Consider the following 20,754-nt stretch of genomic DNA (forward strand, 5'->3'; position numbering starts at 1 on the left):
GCTGATCCTGTAGGGCCTCTGCTTATATACTGTTGCAATATCCGTGATAAAGAATCACCCCTACTACTATATCCATAAGAGGAAGGAAAACTAAGTTCATATCTAAGAATGCATCTGTGGGACTATATATTGTTGCCACCACCCTAGCACACAACTATGAAAGCTCACATCAGCATGGGGACTGCAGGAGGCCACCACTTTTTGCATCTTCATCTTTATCTTTCCATCCCACTTGCACATGGCATTGCATTCCTCTGTATATAAGAAAGTCTATTGAAGCTGATTGATTGTCAGAGGTCTTGGGGCTGACTGCTCTGGTGAGTTTAAGGTGCGAACCTTCCAGAGGACCATCTTCTCCCTTACTCTCATCCTTTCACAGGAGATGGCCCCAGTGCCAGTGGTAAGTTGTCTCATTAAATGGCATGCTACTATTTTAATCTTCCATGAAACTGTTACAAAGAGTTACATTACGTTTCCTGCTCTTCAGCATTTCAAAGAGGTCTGTTGCTTTTTCTCCTAATGCATTTACAGATATCTTTCTGCTCCAAGGTTAGTGTTTTTTTGAAATCCTTTTGCAGCTTGAGTGAGAAATACTGATATCTTAAGTGTAAATGTTAATTTATGTTAATAAGAATATGACATTCCAGATAGACAGGTGTGAATTAATGAGCTGATGAGACATTGTTCATTTCAGCCACTTGCTTTTGATCTCCAGAATTTCCTGTTCTTCTGTAATCAGAAGAAGAAAAAAAGTAAAGCAACAGCAAACACTATGCTTCCTAGCATAAGCTTCGAAGTGCATGAACTTCTGAAAAATATTTGATAAGACAAACCATCCCACACTCCATGTATTCTCCAGCCCCTAAGAAATTCAAGCAAAAGGAAAGAGGATTAGCTCTAAAAACTTTCTGCAATATCATTTAGAAATGGGTAAGTACTATTGAATTTGGTCACAAGTAATGTTTATGTTAAAGCTATTCTCCTCCACTAATCAGTGGATGATGTGTCTAGTTTGCACATTCTGCTGTGTACTGAAATGGTAAGTTCATTCTGTTCTTTCTCCAGTAAGACATTTATACAATGATGAAATAGAGATACTTCTGCCAACAGTGATAACTTTGTGATTTTTTTTTGGCTCAAGCAACATAAACTTCTGTTTGCTGGGAATATCAGTTTGATGATATATTGTTTCTGGTGAAATGGCAGGGGAATTGTCAAATGGTTTCCTTCCTCCTGTCTTTGCAAACTAAGGATTGCAAAAGGAGAGGTAGTAGCTAATTATTACTCTTGGACCAGCCCAATGAATCAAGCATCATTTGTTACTCAGTTTTCTTGCCCTTCCTGAACAGTCCCATGCTTGCCTGTTTATCCGGTATTGTAGTATTGCCTGTATATGGCATCATCAAGCCTTATTTTTGTGTTTGGGAACTTCAAAGCTCCCTGTGCCAATTTTTAACTTTTACTAGTGGCTTAGAAACAGCCTTATCATGCAGGCTCAGTGTGACCTGTGCTCTTTTGATAACTTGCTTTAACATTTTGTTCAAAGTTCTTTCACTGCAAATTTAAGAGTTCTGTTTGCATAAATTGAAATGACTAACCTTGTTGTACTCAGGAAAATGTACTTGATGCTTTCAGGATTTATGTGAAATCCCAAAATTGGGATTTCATTTCATTTCATTTGGTTAGATTATTTGGCCTTTCAGATATCAACAAACAACATGAAAGTCTGTTTTAACTAAAAGCAACCTCAGAGTTGCCGTAATGTTCTTAGAAGGCATCTATAAAACACAGCAGATGTATCAGTTCTGTTCCCACAGGTACAGATGGAGAAAGAAGCCTATCCCCCATCTGTTTTTTCTCACTGGGACTTTTACATAAACCAAGAAAGCCTTATGCACTGAAGGCTAAATTTAGTTTCTCTAAATAGGAATCTTTTAAACCTAAATTTATTGTTGTCTTTTAAAAAGCAGCAAACAAATTCATGTCTAAATTGACAAGTTACTCTTAACATCAAAACTGGTAAACACATGCAGGTATTTTTAACTTTCTGATGGACCACATCTGTTTGACGATATTGCAACTTGAATTTTAATGTGATCACTTCTGAGCACAGGTTATGTTCTGCCTACAGACATTGAACCCCCTTTATGTCAGTAGTAGAGGACTGCTTCTGCACTCTGATCTCCAGGAGTACAGAGCATTCTGCCATTTGTCACTTTTTCAGCTTGTTTATACAAAATGCCTTTACTTGATGCCACCGAAGCTGTTACCCTTGCAAGCTTATAAACATGATAAACAAGCAAAGGAAGTGGAACTGACATGCAGTTAAAAATATGCATCTGGGTAGGGGTCAGGGCTGCCTAAAGGGGTTTCAGTTCTCCATCAGCTTCCAGCAGCGTCACTGAGTGTCGCTGCAGTCTTGGCATCCCTTCACCCCCCCTCCAAACTAGGTGAGCTTCATACCTGCCTCCTCTATAACCCTTGCCTCGACAAAGTCTAGGGCTTGGTCTAGGGCTAAAACATGTCTTGCTTAAATTTTAAACCAGTTGCCTGACTGTTAGTGTGTTTGACCCATCTCTGCCCACGAGGTTGGACTAGACGATATTCTGAGGCCCCTTTCAGCCTTGGTTCTGCTTTGCTCAGGCTGGCAGGCCTCTGTGCTGCAGCTGTGAGCATTCTTCTGCTCTGCAAGATCTGCAGTGTGCTGCCCTTCTTGCTGACTCGGGCTCCTGAGGATGGTGCCTCAGGAAGAGCTGGCTGGCCAGCAGACTTGAGACAGCTGTGGAGGGTGGTTTGTACCAAATCCAGTGATTTTTTTTTTTTTAAGGAAATAGATGGGGGCACACAGGTGCTCCTGTCAGCTGGCAGAACAGAGGGTGGGATGTTTTTTCACAAGTGAGTATGCTCTGACATTTCCAAAATGAACAGCTGGATTGATACAAAATTGTATCTCTATTGCTGGTTAATTTGTCAGGCATGCTGTGATTTTTTGATGGACTGAAGGAATCCAAAGACATTTTTGCCCTGCCCCACACCACACTGTTCAGTTAAGCTCACAGTTTTGAGTGAACAGTTCATGTGTTGTGGTGCCTTGAAAAGCACTCACAAAAAGTGCTGCTGCGGGCCAGAAATTTTTTAAACAGTGTAGGAGACAAATTTCAAACCAAAATAAGGCATTTGAAATTGGGCTGTGAAAAGTGACTAAGGGTGGAGAGCATATTTACTTGCTTTCCGCCCCCACCCCCCCCCCAGCAGGAAGAAGACAGTGGCTAACTTGTATTCTGTGAGCAGTCCTTCCCGGTGGGGAGGAATTTCTGACCTCTGATGAATATTTTCTGTGCCAAACATTCACAGACAAAGTATGGGATAGTTTCCCTAAAAGTATGGGAAAATCTGTTTTATACTTGATATTCTCAGACTATAAAATAGGGAGCCAATGAGGGACAGATGCTGTGGGCTGGAAGATAAACCAAGGCAGTTTCCCTTGTGAGCTGTGGCTTATTTGCTTCCTCTGGAGCAACGTCCCTGTTGTGCTGGGCAGCCCCCTCTCTTCTCGCTCCAGCCCCTTCTCCTGTCCTCCAGCACACACACCACCATTCCAGTATTGCCAAAGTGCTCTTCCCTTTCCCATGACCGCCCCTCTGCCCAAGGCAGGGCAGGCAGGGTGGGAACCAGACTGAACCATCACCTCTTGGCCCAGCAGAGAGAGTGATAACCTCTGCCCATTGCTACCTGCAATCCCAGCCTTTGTAATTAAAGGCAATGTCCTGGAGTAGTAAAGGCATGGCCATTTCAATGGTTGAATGTCAAATGTCTGTGAAGACTTTGCCTACTTATCCTGTTCCTGACAATACATGGGTTTTCTTCAAGCCCTATTTATTTAAATATAGTTTGGTTTGTAATGAGCCATATCATGTAATGGTTTGGGCTGAGCCAATGCATGGATCAAGGGACTTCATGTCTTGAGAGACTTAGTGGAAAGTATGACTTCACTAAGAAAGCATTAGAGAGTGCCTCTGTTCCCACAATGTGTTCTCAGGGGTTTTCTGCAGAGGCAGTTGGTGCAAGACAGAGATGTTTCAGAAGAAGGCAACTCTTAAAATTCAGGGTTATAGTTGGATTAAAAGTATATTGTAAAGTCACTGCTCAGTCAACTTGTGAGGAATTAAGGAGAGCGTAACTCATTTTTTAGAAAAGTGCAGATTGCTGCACCAACAGGTTTAAGGAATGTCTTTTACAAAAGCAGGGGAACTACTGAGGTCCTTTCATTAAATTATTTCCTTTCCTCTATTAAGAGAAATCTTCCTGTGCCAGCTGAAATCCATCTTGTAAATGGCAATTGATTAACATGTTGATGAAGGATTTATTCGTATATCTCTTAAAGCCTGTTGAAATATTTTTTTCCTGTTGTACATCTTTATAGTATTACTCAAATGTACAAAGTCAACTCTTAGTAATGTAGGGCAATCCCCAACTACAGAGCATAGCACCAATGAATGAAAAGGGAACAAGCAGGTAATAACGTGATCTTTGGGCTGAATCCTACACACCTACAAGCACCTGTACCCTTAGGGGTTCTGTATTTCTCAAGCATTAGACTTAAGATGTTAGATGTTATCCAGTATTTTTGTGTGCAACATGTCCAAGCAGTCTTTAAACAGGTTGAGCCCTGCCTGCAAGGTGAAACTGGAGCAAATGCTAGTTCTTTCCTACTAGTAACTGATCTGCTATTAAGCTATCCCAGTTTGAGTTTATTTTGGGAGGTGGCAGTGCCTTTAACAGTGCCCGAGCGTGACAAATGCAGCAGGAGAACTGTAACATTTTGATTAAGAACCATGCTCTCTCCTATTTTTCCTCGCTTTGCATGTGGGCATAACCTTTATCACAGCAAATGTGATAATCTACCTCATGTAGAGTAAACTGTGAATTTGTTGCACAACCTGGCAGGGTGAGAACAACTTGTGAGGGCGAGGTGCCATGCTCTGGTCTCCTGCTGAGAGCTGGAGGGGGCAGGGCTTTCCAAAGCCCTGGCTTGCAGTGTCCCTGTAACCTGAAATTACATGCGAGGGGGTTCAGGCACTGATACCTGACAGCTGTGTGCTTGAGGACCCAAATCTGCATCCAGCCACTACAGGGGTAGGACCTTTATTCAGGTACACCATGGACATTGGGACACACTTGACTTTCAGTTGCAGGAGTTCTTGGAACAGGGGGCTTGTTGGGTGTTATGAACTCTGCATGCTCAGCACCCAGGCATTTGTTTGCTTATAGGGCTTTGCAGTAGTGTCTCTGCAAGGACTGAACCAATAAGTCATTGCTTTATAGCTCTTCAGTAGTGCCTCGATTCATCTTTTCAGTGGACTGCTAACTGCACATTCTCCACGACATCAGATTTTCGGCTCTGGCAATTTAGTGCTCCTTTATCCATGACGAATGAAATACTGTAGTCTTATGTCAAAGATGATGTATTTCCTTAGATTTTTTTTTTTTACCCCAAGGTAAGAGGCTGTGGCTGGTGCAAATGCTGCTCTGTGAGCTTCTCCACAGGGCAAACCCAACACAGCTCCTGTTGAGAAGGATCATGAGGAGATTTGTGTGGGAATGGCCCACCCAGGGCTCTGGCTTTGGAAATCCGCTGTGCTTTTGTAGATGTCTGAGCAGTGTTACCTTCAGGTCCGGTCAGACACCAGAGCCCACAGTGAGCCATTTGCTGCCTGGCTGCCCAGGGTTTCTCTGTGACGCTGTCCCCGCGCTGGGATCGCTGTGTTACCAGCAGCCTCGCTGCGAGCTGACAGGCAGCCAAGCAGGAGTCTGTCAGATGTTAGCTGGAACCAGTGTATTTCCACAAAACACTTGACGTTAACCAGGGTTTTCTCATCAAATTGCATCTTATGGCAGGAAAATCCCTCAAACGCTGGTGTGGGACTGTTTACTATATCCCATGTGTGTAATGTGCTTACTTTGCTATCTGGGAGGTGATGTTGAGCCAGATGCATGCCGTGGGTAGTGAGCAGTGGTTGTCTTCCCTTCCTGTTTCTTCATGTGCAACCTATACACAAACACTTTCAGGCTGGCTGTTCAGATGTAGCTGCTTGAAACTTGCTCTCTAGAAACAGGAACATATGCATGACTTTTTCTTCCATTTTGCTGTTCCAGTTTTCTTTTTTTAGAGCTAGTAAATATTTTCATCTTGTGCATTACCTGGCTCAAAGGAAAATCCCGACGTGTTATGGTAAGCCGTAACTATGCGATCAGCATTAAATGTCAGAACTCACTCTTCTGCATTTAGTCAAATGGGGGATGGGAGAATTTGTCTGCTTTATATTACGATTTTATTTTGTGTGTGTTCTTGAAACTCAACATAGCTGTTCAGGTGTATGCAGAATACAGATTTACGCATACCAGCATTTCTATATAAATTTGAAAGAGTTTTCCAGTGCTTCTTTCTTTTTTTAGTGGTATTGATGTTTGTGTTCTTGAAATAACTTTGGTTGCATCTGCTCAGAGTTCAAGGTGATGCTTGAATTGCAGATTTTCAGACAGGCATGTTTATACTTTATTTTTGTGTGTTTGCACCACTGTTGCTTGAACTGATTGTGTCCCATCCCTTGCAAGCCACATTCTGGCTGTTCTGAAATCCTTCCTGTGGTCATTCCTAACTTAAGTGTCCTCTCATATTCTTCCTCTTATGGGAAGATTTACATAACTTTTAATATAATTAACAGTATTCAGGCTTGTCCTAAATCAGCACTGACTGATAACAGCTGTCAGCAGACGACATTGAGGGGCTCTCTGTTATTCTGGGTTAATGCTTGCTCTTTTGGGGGAGGTGTCAAATGATTTGCAGCTGAAACGGACATTCAGCATTTTTGCAGTGTCTTTTAAAAAAAACGAACACACACACCAAAAAAAACCAACCAAAAAAAAAGAATTTCTTTTCGGTTTGTTCACCATCAGGCCAAACTTTATCCTTTAATAAAACATTTAATGAAGCACCTTTCAACACCAGTAAGACGTTTACGTGAGACATAAAGGCTTGGGCTGCTGTTTACATTGGTGAGCCCTGGCCACCGTACAGGACGTAGAAGGCATGGGAGAGAGCAGGCCAGCACTGCCATCCCCTCCACAGGCGAGCTCCAGGAAAACCACCTGCCCCCAGGGCAAATGCTATTTTATGTCCCTCGGGGTTGCAGCTCAAGGTTCAAGGACCGGTCTGTGATAATGACCTGGACTTTGCCCTGTCTCCTGCATTTGCCAGCTGCCCTGCTCGTGCACTGGCCCTGTTACTCATCCCTCTGGGTCTGGCTGCTAGATCCTGCTCATGGCAGCAGAGGCAGGATCAGGCTCTGACTGCAAAGCACCTCCAGATCTCACCGGCTGCACTGTTATGGGGGAAGGACCACTTCTCCTGACTAGCCTCCCGGGGCTGCTTGGCCGTCCTGGGCTCCCTGCAGGATGTACCTGCCCTGTGTGTGCTGGGGACCCAGCAGTGACTGAGGGGGTGGCAGCTGCTCAGCTCCTGGAAGATCCTGCCCTGGCCAGGGCAGGGGCAGTGTTGCGGCGCTGCATCCCCACTGGAGACGAAGGCAGGCGGCAAAAATGAAGTGAGCGGGAATTGCCAGATCCCCTGGCACCCCAGGTCAGGGCATTCAGCTGTACAGAACATCTGTCTCTTACACTTATTACTCCCACTGCAGTGATCACGCCAGAAGGACCTCTGCCAACATCTCTGTGAACTCTCCAGTACGAGACACTGGATGGAGTTTAAAGGAAAAGGAAACTTATTTTGCTTGTCCCAAGGGCTCGGAGGGTTGTGGAGGAAAATTCAGTTTTAAAAAATGATGCAGAGAGGCAAAAGCCACGAGGTTTTTCTTATTTTAAGATGACCTGAGAGCTGAGATGGAGCACTGGCTCCTTTTGCTGTCTCTGCTGGTGCTGGCAGAGGCAGCTGGTCTCTGCACATCTGGCACGCTGCTTTACCTATTGCATCTCCATCCCCATCTGTGCTCTCAGGGCCAATCTGCAGTGGGCTGCACTGCTGCTAGGCTTGTTTTCCCAGTTACTGTGGGAGTACTTCATGGGAAATGTTTCTGCTTTCATACAACTTTCTAGACCTCTTTTATTTGTCTATTTAATTCTGGAGCAACCTGAAAACAAGATTGGAAGTAATTACCACTGTCCTGTGAAACCTGGCGTGTTATATTAGGAAGATTAAAACCCCCAGGCAGAACACAAATCTACTTTTGGGGCAAACGCTGCTGGAAAAAATTTGGCACAAGGCAGGGCAGGTGGCCAGTGGGGAGCAGGATGCTGGTGCGATACCTGCCAGCAGTATCCTGCTGGAGGGAGGCTGGGCTGAGACTTGGGCATTCATCACAGCCGAAAAGCTAAGCGTGGCCCTGGAAGGGCTCACCCATCCCAGCAGGAGAGCCCTGAGGATGCGGCAGGGTGAGACTTTCCCCCCCCCCCAGTATTTAGCACTGAAGTAGCTATTGAAAGCCTGGCTTTCAATAGCTGACTGTCACGTTGCTCTGGTGACAAAGCTGCTTTTATTGAAATGCACCAGGCTCTCGGCACAGTGCTGTACTCTCAGGTTTTCAACTGCAGGTCGCAGCCAGCCTGGGATTTTGCTCTGCTTGCTCCAGTAACCACAGCTCAAGCTGGGTTCAGGACGGCACACAGATTTAAGACCTGTGCCATTCCAGGTAAACTCATTTTTGTAGCTGGGCTCAAAGCCACATAGTGGGAAGACTTTGGTCTTTCCTAAGACAGCCTCTGGGCTGGCTGGGGACCCACGTATCCACCTGTGGGAGCTGATGGGTTTGGTGGGAGGAAGCAAGTGGAGGTCGTTTTGTTACTCTTAATAAGCAACTACACAGTCACAGTCTGGTGCCCAGGAGGCTGCGGTCAGCTTCTGCCTGACCTGTGGGACAGGCAGGGGAGGATAGTGTGGATGGGAGCAATTTACTTTGGACATTTTCAGTTCCCTGCTCCAGACAGGCTCACCGCTCAATATGATGGGCACGGCGTGTTACTTCTGTCTGTGCGTGCCTGAGGTGCAGAAAGCGGTCCTGGAGCAGCCCTGGGCTTCCCAGCTCAGGGCCAGCAGCTCCCACCGCCTCTGGGCAGCACAGGTCCAAGTCTGCAGGCAGGGGGGAACAAGAGGAACAGGAGAAATGGCACCTTCCTGCAGACTAGGGAGGCACAGATCTTCCCTGTAAACCCTGCGTCCCCTGGCAGAGCCTGCCATAGCCACAGGACCCAGTTGCAACCAGCCAGGCCTGCCAAGAGCAGCCATGTTGCAGAGCTCTGTCTGCACGCATACGTAGGGCGGCTCTTTGCTCCCCCCTCCCACTCCTGCTGGGAGCTATGTCAGAGCCTTCCTGTCCTGGATATAATTTTTAGCTGCTTCTGCACTTCTGTCTGGATGTATTTGTGGCCCATTTATTAGCAGTTGTTGCTCTGTCAGCTTTGTGTCTTCATTTCAGTTCTTCCTGTAATGCCCTGGTGCATTTAGCGGCAGAATTTGGCATGCCAGGCTGTGCTCCTGATACCCTTCCAGCTCGCCAGTCCTCAGCATCCCTGCAGGCCTCCCTGTGCATCCTCAGCCCCTAGAACCCATCTTTGCCGCAGGCTGGTTCCCAGACATAGCTATGCATGTTAGTCAATGCTGTCTAATGCCTCAGCCTGCCTTGTATTTTTTTCCTACAAAAATTTTGTGTGCACTGGTGTGCCAGCATAGAACCTAGTCACCGAGTTGTTTATTAAAAGCTGTCATTCAATAAGAATGAAATTATTCTCATGGGCTCTGCTAAACCCCCAGCCCAAGCCCAGCTGCATGGGAGGGAGAGTCAGAGGAAGTCCATGTGTGGGCAAAGGACATGTGCAGGTTGTGGAAGAAGTTGCTTGAGGAGCAGAAGACGATGACTCAGTGTGATGTGAAGACACATGCAGGTTGTGGACTCTTTGGTCAAGGTGTGCAGAGACATTCTCTGCACAGACACCGTTTCATCAGTAATTACAGGAAACCGAGATGATCACGATGAGTAAGGGGTGCCTCTTACACAGCAGGGAACCTGTGGCGGAGCAAGCTGAAAGGCAGAGCAAGTGCATGATGTCTGGCTCTCGGCTGGACGGACCTTTCTGAGAACAGAATTGATTACAGAAAGCAAAGATTTCAGTGGTGCTAGCTCCCCAGCAGCCACCTTGTTAGCTTACATGATACAGGCACAGTCAAACAACTGCTGTCCCTTTGAGATGCCATCTACCCAGGATGAGTCCCCAGCAGTAGTCATCAGCAAAGAAGTAGGGAAAACTGAGGTCTCCACAAGAATAAATATTGACACTGGGCATTGCTAGAGAGTCTGGATTCCTTCCATCATTTCCTGAAGTCCTACGGAAGCCATAAGAGTTTAATTTATTAATGCAAAGAAGGGACTTTTCTTGCAACTATCGGTCTGTCGCCACTGCCCCATGCTCCTCTTCCTAGCATGTCTCCTCGAGGTGACATCCCTTTTTCAGTGCAATTCATAACACTGTGCTGGAGACCACAGGTTTGTTTGGAATTGCTGAGTCTCTTATTCTGGCGCCTTGGAAAGAGCTTGTTTAATGCAAGTTGTATAAGAGAGACTGGCTTCCCTGAAACATGAGGCCATTAAGAGGCTTTTACAAGTCATTGATTTTTCATGCCACTGGCAATTTCAAAACCATCCCTTTGGATCAAATGAAACATGCTGTTCGATACCAAATGGTCTGTTCATAGCTGGAGCCTTTTATTTTTTATTTTGTCAAATAGGAAGCTACTTCTAAACATGGATCTGAATTGCAAAATTGAAAGCTTTTATTCTGAACTATCAGATCCCAATATTTTAATGTAGGAAGGCAACGGACTGCTTGACAGAACCAATCTAGCACAACTAGGACGAATGTATCAAATATTTTTTAACCAAAAAGGATTTGGCCCATTTTTTGGACTTAGCTCCAGTAATGATCTTTGCCAACTGCTTTGCCATTTGCAATGAGACATTTCAGCAATGATGCTGCTCGTCCTTTATTTCCTCAAACAAAAGTGGATTTTTACAGAAGTACTTTTTAATCTCCACATGCACCTGCTCAGCGTATCTGTCAGAGGCCAAGGACCCAGCCCAGGGGCTTCTCTGCTCTTTGAAATCTTTCAGCCTGGAGGCACCTTCACAAGTTTGCCTTCCCTGGCTTTAGCTCTTTTATTAATCTTGCCCCTGTAGAGCAGCTGTGAGGCTCTAGGACCTGGCCAGGCTCCTGCAGGAGGAGGAAGCTCCTGCGAGATGTTCATGCGTGCATAGTGACTCCAGGAGTCATTCATTCAGCTGGCAAATCCTCCAAAAAAATCTCATTTGTGAGCAAACTGGACAAGTCAGTGGTGCTTCCAAATACAGTTGCAACGGCGAAGGCAGCCATGCGAGCAGGAAAAAAACCCTGTGGCTTTGCCTGTTGCTGGGCTCAGGGGTGTCTTGCTGCTGATCCCATGGGGCTCCAAGGAAAGGAGCGTGCAGGGCACAGCAGCGGGTGGCTGAGCCCAGCCAGCAGCTATACCAGCCGCGGTGCTCGGGGACAGCTCAGTGCACAGGGGTTTGTCAGGGCACCCTCCCAGTTGCGTGCAGGACTTGCTGGTGAGCCAGAGCAGGTATACTTTTACTACCCCCTTCTTCCATGAGTTTGTTATCACCTTATGTAGGAGGTTTTTTTTGCAACTTAATGCCATTTGTGGAATAGTTAGTAAGAAGCAAATTGTCTCCTTATCCCTGCTCCAAGCTCAAGGCCATGAGGCTCTGGCCCAGCACGTGCAGGGATTTGCCCTGTGTTTCCCACAGCTTGCTAGGGCATTGCTGACGGCTGCAGCTGGTAAGGTCAGTACAAGCCAAGGTCTGAGCATGTGGCCTTTGCAGAGAGAGCTCTCTCTCTCCCACCCATGGGCAGTGCTCCCACTCAGCATCACTGGAACAGGGCACGGATCATCCCCAACTTGCCCTCAGCTGACCTCCTCCTCCAGGACCAGCGTGGGTTTTGCATGAACACTGGCAGGGGGAGGAATACAGCACAGGCATCAGGTACCAGCACAATGGTGCAAGGAGAGGAAAAGAAAAGCATCTGTAGTTTGCAAAGGGAGCTGGTTTGGGCAGCAGGGCGGTGGGAGGAGGCTGGACAGGCAGGCGCTTTTCAGCATGGAGCTGCACTCGCTGTTCCTCCCCGCGTGCTCCAGCACTGCTGACTGTGTCGTGGAGACCTATTGTTGCAAATCCCAACTATGCTTTTTTCCAACCTAATTTTCTCAGGAACTGACCCAGTTCTAGCACTCAGGAACTGGCATTCACCCTACTGGCAAATGTTTCTCATCTGTTTCAGATGATCTGTCCAGTGTGACCTTTTCTGCTTAAGTAGCTTACACAATGAAAATACATGAATGTTAAATCCTAATCTTGCATAACTCTGAAAGCAGGGACATACATTTACCAGCAGTAAGGGACTTTTTTTCCCTTTCCTTTGCAGAAAGTAAGAAGGAAACAGCTAGCTCTGTGCAACTGTAGTGAAGGGAGAACTCACCCAATAACCCCTTCACCCCCAAAATTCACAGAGCTCTCAAGGCAACAGGGTTTGTACTACCCATTTCTGCTGCTTTTTCCTTTGGAAAGATGAAAAGCAAGGGGTTGTTCACCTGTTCAGTCATCTCCAACCACGGGCAAAGCCCCCATGGCCTTCTGGGGCTGTTTCGCAACCAAATGCCACCGCAGATCAGGACAGTGGTGGGTCATGGGCTTCCTGGTTCCCCACTTCAGAGCTCCCCTTGGCACCCAACAGGTCTTCATAGTCCGAGTGCTCTTCCTCGGTCTCATCTCTGTTTTCAAAGTTGGGGGTCTCACCCAGCGCACAGCAGTTGGTGTCTGTTCTGGGAGGTAGTTGTTATAACCAGATGTATGGGATCACTTTTTATCTTTAGCATAGCAAAATGTAAAAAGGTTCTGAAATTTTGCTTGCAACTGCCTTGAAAATTCAAAAAGTTCAAAAGTGTGAAGGATGGTCATGCTCCTTCCATTGGCACCTGCCTTCACAGCATCTTATTGGAGCCAGAACCAAATAGCTATGACGTGATGGGAATGGCTTCACACCTTAGAAGTGACTGTGCCTCCCCCAGGTCTGCATGGCCAATGCAGCAGGCTGGCAGTGCTGCCCTGCCTGAGTGCACGTCTACCTGTCTGTGCACAGTGAAATGGAGAGGATAACTGGCAGGTGGAAAGGGGCCTGATCCTGCCTTTGCTGCTCCAAAACATTCCCATTGACTCCAACTGGGAAGCAATAACGCATTCATTTGGGCATCAATTTAAACAGCAATACCGTAAGTCTTGTACAGGTGCTTGGAGGGCAGTTTTTGTCCTAATGAGAAGCACTTCTTCGGTTCCTGATGCTGTTTCTCATGTTCTTACTATGAACTGTTTCTCAATGTGCCTAAATTTGGCCATGGGAAGATCCAGCCTCAGCCACAGCCCGTTGCTTGTTGGGGCACACTCACCACAGCTCCACTCTTTCTGAAACATCCTTTATTTTCCCTCCTGGAGGGGAGTTGCTGCAACCAACTTCCTCCGACTCATGCAAGGCAACATGGAGATGACCCACCCTTGTATTACCGGTCATGACCCTGGCTGAGCCTTTAGCACAGCAACAGGAATCATGAGATGTTTTTTCAGCAAGGTGTGCTTGAAGCACCCACTCCTTGCAAAGGGTGCTCCAGACTGGGGGTGAGGGAGGGCTCGCAGGGTGATGCAGGGAAGGAAGGATGAAGTAAATGATGACAGGCAAAGCTATACAAGGGTCATGTTGAGCAGCTGCGCTGATGTGCCTAGCCCACAGGAGAGGAGCGAGGGGATGGATAATTTTATATATTTCCTGCAGAGCCCTGAGAGGCAGGAGCAGCCAGATTGGCTCCAGAGCCAGCAAGCTTGGGGGGAGGCACTGCAGTGGGTCAAACCGGGGCTGGCCCTTGGGGGACCACTGGCTGGAGGCACGTGGGCCGAGGCACTGCATGGGGCCATGGCTCCCAGATGCCAGGGACAGCTGTGCACTGCCGCGAGGGGCTCAGGCAGCCTCCAGCAGACAGCCTGCACTGATTACACCATTAGGTTTTCATCTTAATGAATCATTTAAACAATTCAAACATACCTTTGACCTGCTTGAGCACAGTTATAGCAACAATTAACATGAACACCTCATAAATCCCGGCAACGTCCTCTGGTGCTAGCTTAGTAAAGCCTCTGATTGTGTGCCAAGTGCCATAACACTGCAATGTGGCATCTGATCCCTGAAGAGAACAGACAGGCCTCTTTAAAAACCTCCAAATTTCTATGAAATGCAAAGTTTTGAACAGAGCAGCCATGAGGCTGCTGGGGAGCTCGGCACTCCAGAGGCAGATGGGCTCTCATGCACTTAAAGGTCCAGGTAAGAGCACTTCGCTGGTTTTAAATCTTTCTGAGTAAGTCTTTGTTTATTTTTATTCACCTTGTGAAACCATGTGAATAGGTTAAAATTAACTGTACTGGAAATGGAAAAAGCTTCCTCCACTAACATTCATGCACAGTCCTTGGATGATGTTACTCACCAGCTGTGAGTTATAGCTGCTGCTTTTCCCAACTCAGTAAGCCAGCTTTCCTTATCATTGCATCCTTGTACTGAATCATGAGACCTTTCTGAGGCAGAGACTTACACATACAGCCAGGTTTGTACTGACACAAGTTTTATGTCATGTTTGATATGTTAAGAAGTAATTCTGGTCTTTTGTTCTGACTGGAACTTCTCCATACATTCTCATTTCACAGTGAAACAGATAAATTACTGGTATTGCTTATACTTATGTGATGGACTTGGGAAGATTTGATATTAATTTAAATTGAAAATTAGCTGTTAAAATTGTTGTGTATTTTTAATGGCTGCCATGTGTTATCAGTTAGAATTTCTGGTTAATTTAAACTCCCCCCCCTCCTCCCAGCACAACCTACCTCCTCTGGCTCCCCTGAGCCACTTCTTCAAATGATGGGGGTTTTGTTGGCCCCAACCCTCAGATTCCCCAAGGTCCCTCTGACTTGAAGCTCTGCCATTCAGCAGACCCCCAGTTTTCTATTGTCGCACTGTAGCTGTGGGTGCTGAGGAGTAAGCAGGCATGCCAGAGTATGACCTGGGAGTCCACCTTTTATAGCCAAGGCTGCATGGGCAATGTAAAGTGAGTTTGTAATCTGAAAGGAGCTCAGTGACGCATTGTGTGTTCATGTAGATGTCACCATGTTCTTACACAGGCAGAGCTCAAGCAGTGGCCTCAAGCTTTCAGAGATTGATATCTATATCTAATCTATGTTATCTATCTATGTCCCTATGTCTATCTAATCTATACCTATACCTGTAAAAATTAAAGAACTTATATTCATTTTACCTGTAATCCACGTGCTTTCTGGCATAGGGAAGCAGGCTGAGCTGGTGTGTCCTAAGGCAGCGATACCTACCCACCTTCAGCATGAAATCTGGAGGAAGGAGAAGCCCCACCTTGAAATTCTGCTCCTCTCTCCCTCTCAGTCCCCATCTTCCCTCCAGCAGACCTGCTCAGGAAGAGAAATTTGTCCCCTTCAAAAATTATCATGACAACTAAAAAGACTTCTCACAAGCATTCCTACCATTTTTGTTTTGTTGGAGGGTGAATTAGAAAGGAAATTCTCTCTCTGCATTTTTTTTTCTTTTTAGTCACCAAATCCTGAAACAGGAAAGCCAAAAGCACTGGTGACAGCTGCATAAGACATGTCTGTTTATGGGATACGGCAAGGCTCAGGCATTCTATTTTGGGGTGGGTTTTTTTGTTTAAATGAAAATGTCATTGGTCCGAGGCAGGCGGGTCAGTCGCTTCGCTGTGTCACTCTTTCCACAGAAAACGTGCAGCAGGCGGCTTGGTGACTGAAGTACAGGCTGACGTGCCTTCAGAGAATGTGCTTAGCTAACCAGAAACTATTTCAAATGAAGCCAAAGTCATCCTGTGTGTTGCCATCCCCAAAAGTTACAAATAAAAGTCCTCTGGGAAATGATTAATCAGACTTGATAAATGAGTAAAAAGGCGCTTGTTGTCCGTGCTCACCCTGCAGAGGGAATGCCAGGGCCCCACCGATGTGCTGAAGCCTTTCAACTCTACTTTATTTCTCCAGCCTCCTTACACGTGTGCCGCAGGACTGCTTTTCTGACACTGCACACCTTCCAGCAGGAACCCCTGACGTCCTACCTCTGAATGGCTCTCTGGCAGCTTTACGCTCTCTCCGTGGCGCTGGTGTCCAGCTGCGTGGCCTCCTCCTCCTCCTCCTCCTACCACACCGCAGGTAAAGCCCAGCATGCTTTTCGTGTCACTGTCTAACGTGTGCTTCACATTAACTCGGGCCCTTTATGAAGTTAGTCTTTCAGCTGAAGCTTTTCTTGTGTGTGTGTTATGGCGAGTGGCTGATTTATGAACCTGTAATCAATTGTGTAAATATATTGTGTGTTTCATGGATATTTTTCTGAGTAACCTCAAAAGGAGCAGAAACTGCCTTTGGTGCACAGCAAATATATTGTTTGATATAGAGTTATCAAATATAAATACCACTTGGATACATAAATGCTCCTGAGCATGGTCGCAGCTGGACAGACTGTGCTAGGTGTAAGAAACAGAAAGCTTATTCATAGTTGGAAAATAATACTTTCTTCTAAAAAAATATTGCTCTGCAACCTATCATCCATGGCAACGGCACTTCAAGCACCCTTTGCTTCAAGCCCTCGAGCACCTCTTTGCTGCACCACACCTGCCAGCCCCAGCCCTTTTGGCCTCCAGTAGCTGGGACTTTGCACTCCAAAGCTTTCCTTCTTCAGAGAGACGGCCAGCAGGTCTGGCCCTTCCTGCCGCAGCTGGTGCACGGTGGAGAGGTGAAAACTTGGCTAGGAGGGCACTGAAAGGCTCCCTGTCCTGCCAGCCAGCGAGCACGGAAAGCTGCCAGCAAACACGCTGCTGCCACGCCAAGCAAAGTAGCGTTGCCTTTAAAATGGGCTTCTCAAACACGAAAGTCACCTGCACCTCTCTGACCAGCATGGAGAAGTGCAGACATAGAAGATATGGGGAGCACCTGGCAGGCTGCCATTTTTCTACTGCCAAAATAGGTGTGAAATTGCAAAACCTCCTGCTGCTTGCACCACCTAAGGCACCACGTGGGGTGGGGCAAGGCAGTGGGAGGCAGTTAAGGGTAAGCAGGTGGTTCATCATCAAAGCTGTGATGTTCGAGTGAGCTTGGACGGCAGCCAGGAGCGGGTGGCTGTGAGGGCTATGGCTGTGTAGTCAGCACATCACTACCTGACTCACCACCATGTAATCAGGTAGAGAAGTTGTTCATTGTTTTTTTTTTTTCCGAGAAACATTCAGGAGCAGCTTTCCTTCAAGACTGGATAATGAAATAGAGTATTTCTAGTCCTGTGTTCTATATGAATCATGTAAGTGAGACTGGATTGTCATGTAATATTGTGAAAATGAGAAACTGCAAGAGGCAGTGCTGACATTTAAAAAACAATCAAATCCCAGAATGCAAGCCACATCCCAGAAAGAACCTTTCCATTTCCTCTGAAATCCAGTAAAAATTTATTTTCCAAGAATTGCTGTTTACAGTTGCAATTGTTTTGAAACAATATTAGTGTTTTGTTCAAGCTTGGGATGGAAACAAATTTCAGAGCATTACCATTTCCAGTCAGAAGTTCCGTTTTTGACCAAACTAATCCTCTCTTGACAGCTTATCACCAGGCTCATGACAAAGGCTAGTAGCTTTTTGTTTCCTTGTTTGCATAGCTGTGAGGCTCAGCATTTATCCACTCAGGAGGAGCTTCCCAAGCACAGGAGAGTCCAGCTTGCAGCTCTGCCAGCAGATGTCCTCGGCCAGCCCGTTATGGAAATTATCATGCCAGCCACCGTAACAGGGTTTGACTCTAGAACATGGTGCGCTGGCGATGTGGAAGCCCTCCCTCATGCCGGCCCTGGTGGGCTCTCACCCTGGGCTGGCTGGTGGAACAGCCTTTTGCCTTCTCCCTCCTCTCTCCTTGGTGTGGCTATAAATGGCTGTTCTGGACAAGCTACTCATTCATTTTTTAGCAGCTGCAGCTCTTCAAGCGCCATTCCCGCAGACTTGCCGTCCCCTGCGCTGCTTCTCCCTTTCCTGGAGCCTTTGCATGTTTGTGAAGACCCAGGAGGTGGGTGAGATGCCCTCACCTCGCCTCTTCTCCCACCTCTGAAGCCCAGCTTGAGCACTCTTTGCACATGCAGAGCTGCCCATGCCCCTATTCCCCCTCCCCTGCCTGTGCTGTGAAATCTGTGCCTGTTGTAGCATAGCGATATCAGACCCTTGCCTCCTGCAGGAACATAGGGCTGCTGAATACAAGATATTGCAGGTGCAGGACCATGCCCCATTGCCCCTGGAGCTGGAGCAAGCCTACCACCACCCTCTGAACCCAGGCTCCATTCATGGGACTCACAGTTGGTGGGAGGGAGAGTGTTTTACTTGCTACACAGAAAAACACATAAAATCTAATTTTTCTCCAAATTATTACAGTCTGTTGTTCCTTGCCTCAGCACCTCCCTAAATACATTGACATGATAGCCTACTTCACCATCTAATGTAACAACAAATCTCCCATGGAGCTCTACATGCTGGGAAAAGTGGGATCTTAAGACTGCTCGCTGCCTGCAGTGTGTTTCATTTGGGAGAGCTTCCTTAGGAGAAATAAATCCTCCAACAATGTTGTCTGCAAACTTTCCAAGGAGCACATTAAAGTTTGATTTATATCACCATCTTCCACTGAAAGATAGTCTCAGGGTCTGCTTTCACGATGGATTTATTAAAAAAATTAAAGGAAAAAATGGTGTGAATCCTGACGAAGACATGAAAAAGGTGGCAAAGAAGCCAATGACCTGGAGGCCAGACTTAGAGAAGTGGTGGCAATGCTGGACTGACAGTGCTAGGACATGGCCTCCAAATCACCGTGAAAAAAGTGTATCATGCAGTGAACATGCAGAAACTCAAATGGATAATCTCACCTCTAGACAGTGAAGAAAAATAACCTTAGATATTACAAAAATTGACTTTGTTTGAACTAATAAAACAGAATAGCCAAACAGCTTTCGTCGTGTGAATGACAGCTCCATACAGGGCTGAGCTTTTAGGAAACATGTCTTAGTATGGAATTCGTCCACAATATATGCTGATTTATTGACATATGGCAGCACCTTACAGTACCTTAATAAAAGCCAGATTGACTGTAAAAGCACATTTTTTTATAGCTGATAGATGTCCAAAATAAGAATTATTTTAACTCTCTGCTTTTCTGCTTCTGTATGTTTTTTGTCTTGGTTTCTCATCAATCTTTAATATACTTGAAAGGAATATTTAAAGCAATATGGGTGACTTGTGTCTGTTACAGTTACGGAATATAAATTTCCCTGACCGCATGCTGTGATCTGTCATCCTATGTTGGTGTATGTGCTGAACACAATGTTTGCAAGGATACTTGTCCTGACAGTCAGTAAATATAATGAGTTAAAAGTAAGCAAATACAGGACTTGAAAGGTCACCCCAGGACAGCAGTTTTGCTTAAAACATCTTGAAAAAAGAGTGTCAAAAATGTGGCATTCTTTGTGCCTTTTCAATGGCTCTTGAGTGCTTTCTCTGAGCATCAGCAAAAACTGGGTTTTGGGGGGTGGGCAGGAGTAGAGCTTGTGCATGTTTGTTGAGAACAGGTTATTAAATAGCTAGGGCTGAACCTGGACCAGCAGTGCTTCCCTCCACATCCAGCAGCTGCATTTGTAATCTCATCAAATTTCACGATGTTTTGGTTTTTTTGTTTGTTTTCTTTACATTGACACTCTGTTTTACCCCCCTGCTTTGTTTTCAATTTAGTTGCTCCCCCACAAGACCTTCAGATCAGTGATCCTGGACTCTTAGGTTCTCTTGATATAGAGTGGAAACCTCCACCCAATGTACAAGCCTTCAATGAATGCACAGTAAAATACAAGTTTGAATACCGCAACACTGGTGACAGAGACTGGAAGGTAAGACAGAGCTCAGTCTAATCCTCTTAAATCCAGGCTATTGGTCTACCTTTAGGTCCTGCATAGGTTTATGTTTGCATTTCAAGGAGGAGTGGTACCAAAGCAGTTCCACCTTTCCGTGAAAAAGCCAGACTGTTCCAGTTGTTTGAATCTTTTGCCAGACAGAATGTGTTTTGAAATGTAACAGCAGCAGCAGTCAGAGAAGGGGCTATTTCTGTCAGAGCGCGTGATGCTTGCTGCCAAAAATAATCCAACAATATCTAGTAGCATTCCTCATTGTAAGAGGCACTACACTTTTTAGAAAGTCTTTACAGGGCTTGAACTGAAACTCAGTGTCAACAGATCCTTAGGGATACAAAGTGGTGAATAAATAAAAGATTAAATTTAATTAATTATCCTAATGCTCTAACATTCCTTTATCCAGAAGGGTGTTTCTAATTACCATTTACTTTTGTCTTTTAGATATTGTTGACTCTAATTCAGCTCTACGATAAAATTGTCAGTCTTCTCTTGATGTGTAGCAGGGCAATAGCAGACAGGCACAGTACAGAAGGGTTGTAGGAATATATTTTGGGAGTGCTTAGAAGATGAAAGCTGCTGCAAGGTTAGGGAGGTAAATGGAGTGGGGAGAGGAGAAA

The 20,754-nt window shown here is 45.9% G+C and overlaps 1 protein-coding gene and 1 long non-coding RNA gene across 7 annotated transcripts in view; one reads left to right on the forward strand and one right to left on the reverse strand.

The window, feature by feature from the left end:
* Nucleotides 1-183: 183 nt before the first annotated feature.
* IL13RA2 (interleukin 13 receptor subunit alpha 2) overlaps nucleotides 184-20,754 on the forward strand; it is a 31,637-nt gene continuing 11,066 nt past the window's right edge. Inside the window, exons 1-4 of one of the 6 annotated variants that reach the window (XM_072877483.1) lie at nucleotides 184-400; nucleotides 695-930; nucleotides 16,209-16,376; nucleotides 19,965-20,116. In XM_072877483.1, the coding sequence (XP_072733584.1) occupies nucleotides 16,289-16,376; nucleotides 19,965-20,116 (240 nt within the window). In that variant the 5' untranslated portion in view covers nucleotides 184-400; nucleotides 695-930; nucleotides 16,209-16,288. Of the gene's footprint in view, nucleotides 401-694; nucleotides 931-14,343; nucleotides 14,467-15,937; nucleotides 16,377-19,964; nucleotides 20,117-20,754 lie in introns of those variants that run through there. The other 5 variants (XM_072877484.1, XM_072877482.1, XM_072877485.1 and 2 more) reach the window with 5 other exon arrangements.
* LOC140658741 (uncharacterized) overlaps nucleotides 6,968-20,754 on the reverse strand; it is a 33,775-nt gene continuing 19,988 nt past the window's right edge. Inside the window, exons 3-4 of the long non-coding RNA XR_012044838.1 lie at nucleotides 14,191-15,614; nucleotides 6,968-12,922 (exon numbers count right to left, since the gene is read on the reverse strand). This is a non-coding gene — a long non-coding RNA (uncharacterized lncRNA). The remainder of the gene's footprint in view (nucleotides 12,923-14,190; nucleotides 15,615-20,754) is intronic.

Source organism: Ciconia boyciana, chromosome 12 (assembly GCF_034638445.1).
Source record: "Ciconia boyciana chromosome 12, ASM3463844v1, whole genome shotgun sequence".
Classification (NCBI taxonomy): Eukaryota; Metazoa; Chordata; class Aves; order Ciconiiformes; family Ciconiidae; genus Ciconia; species Ciconia boyciana.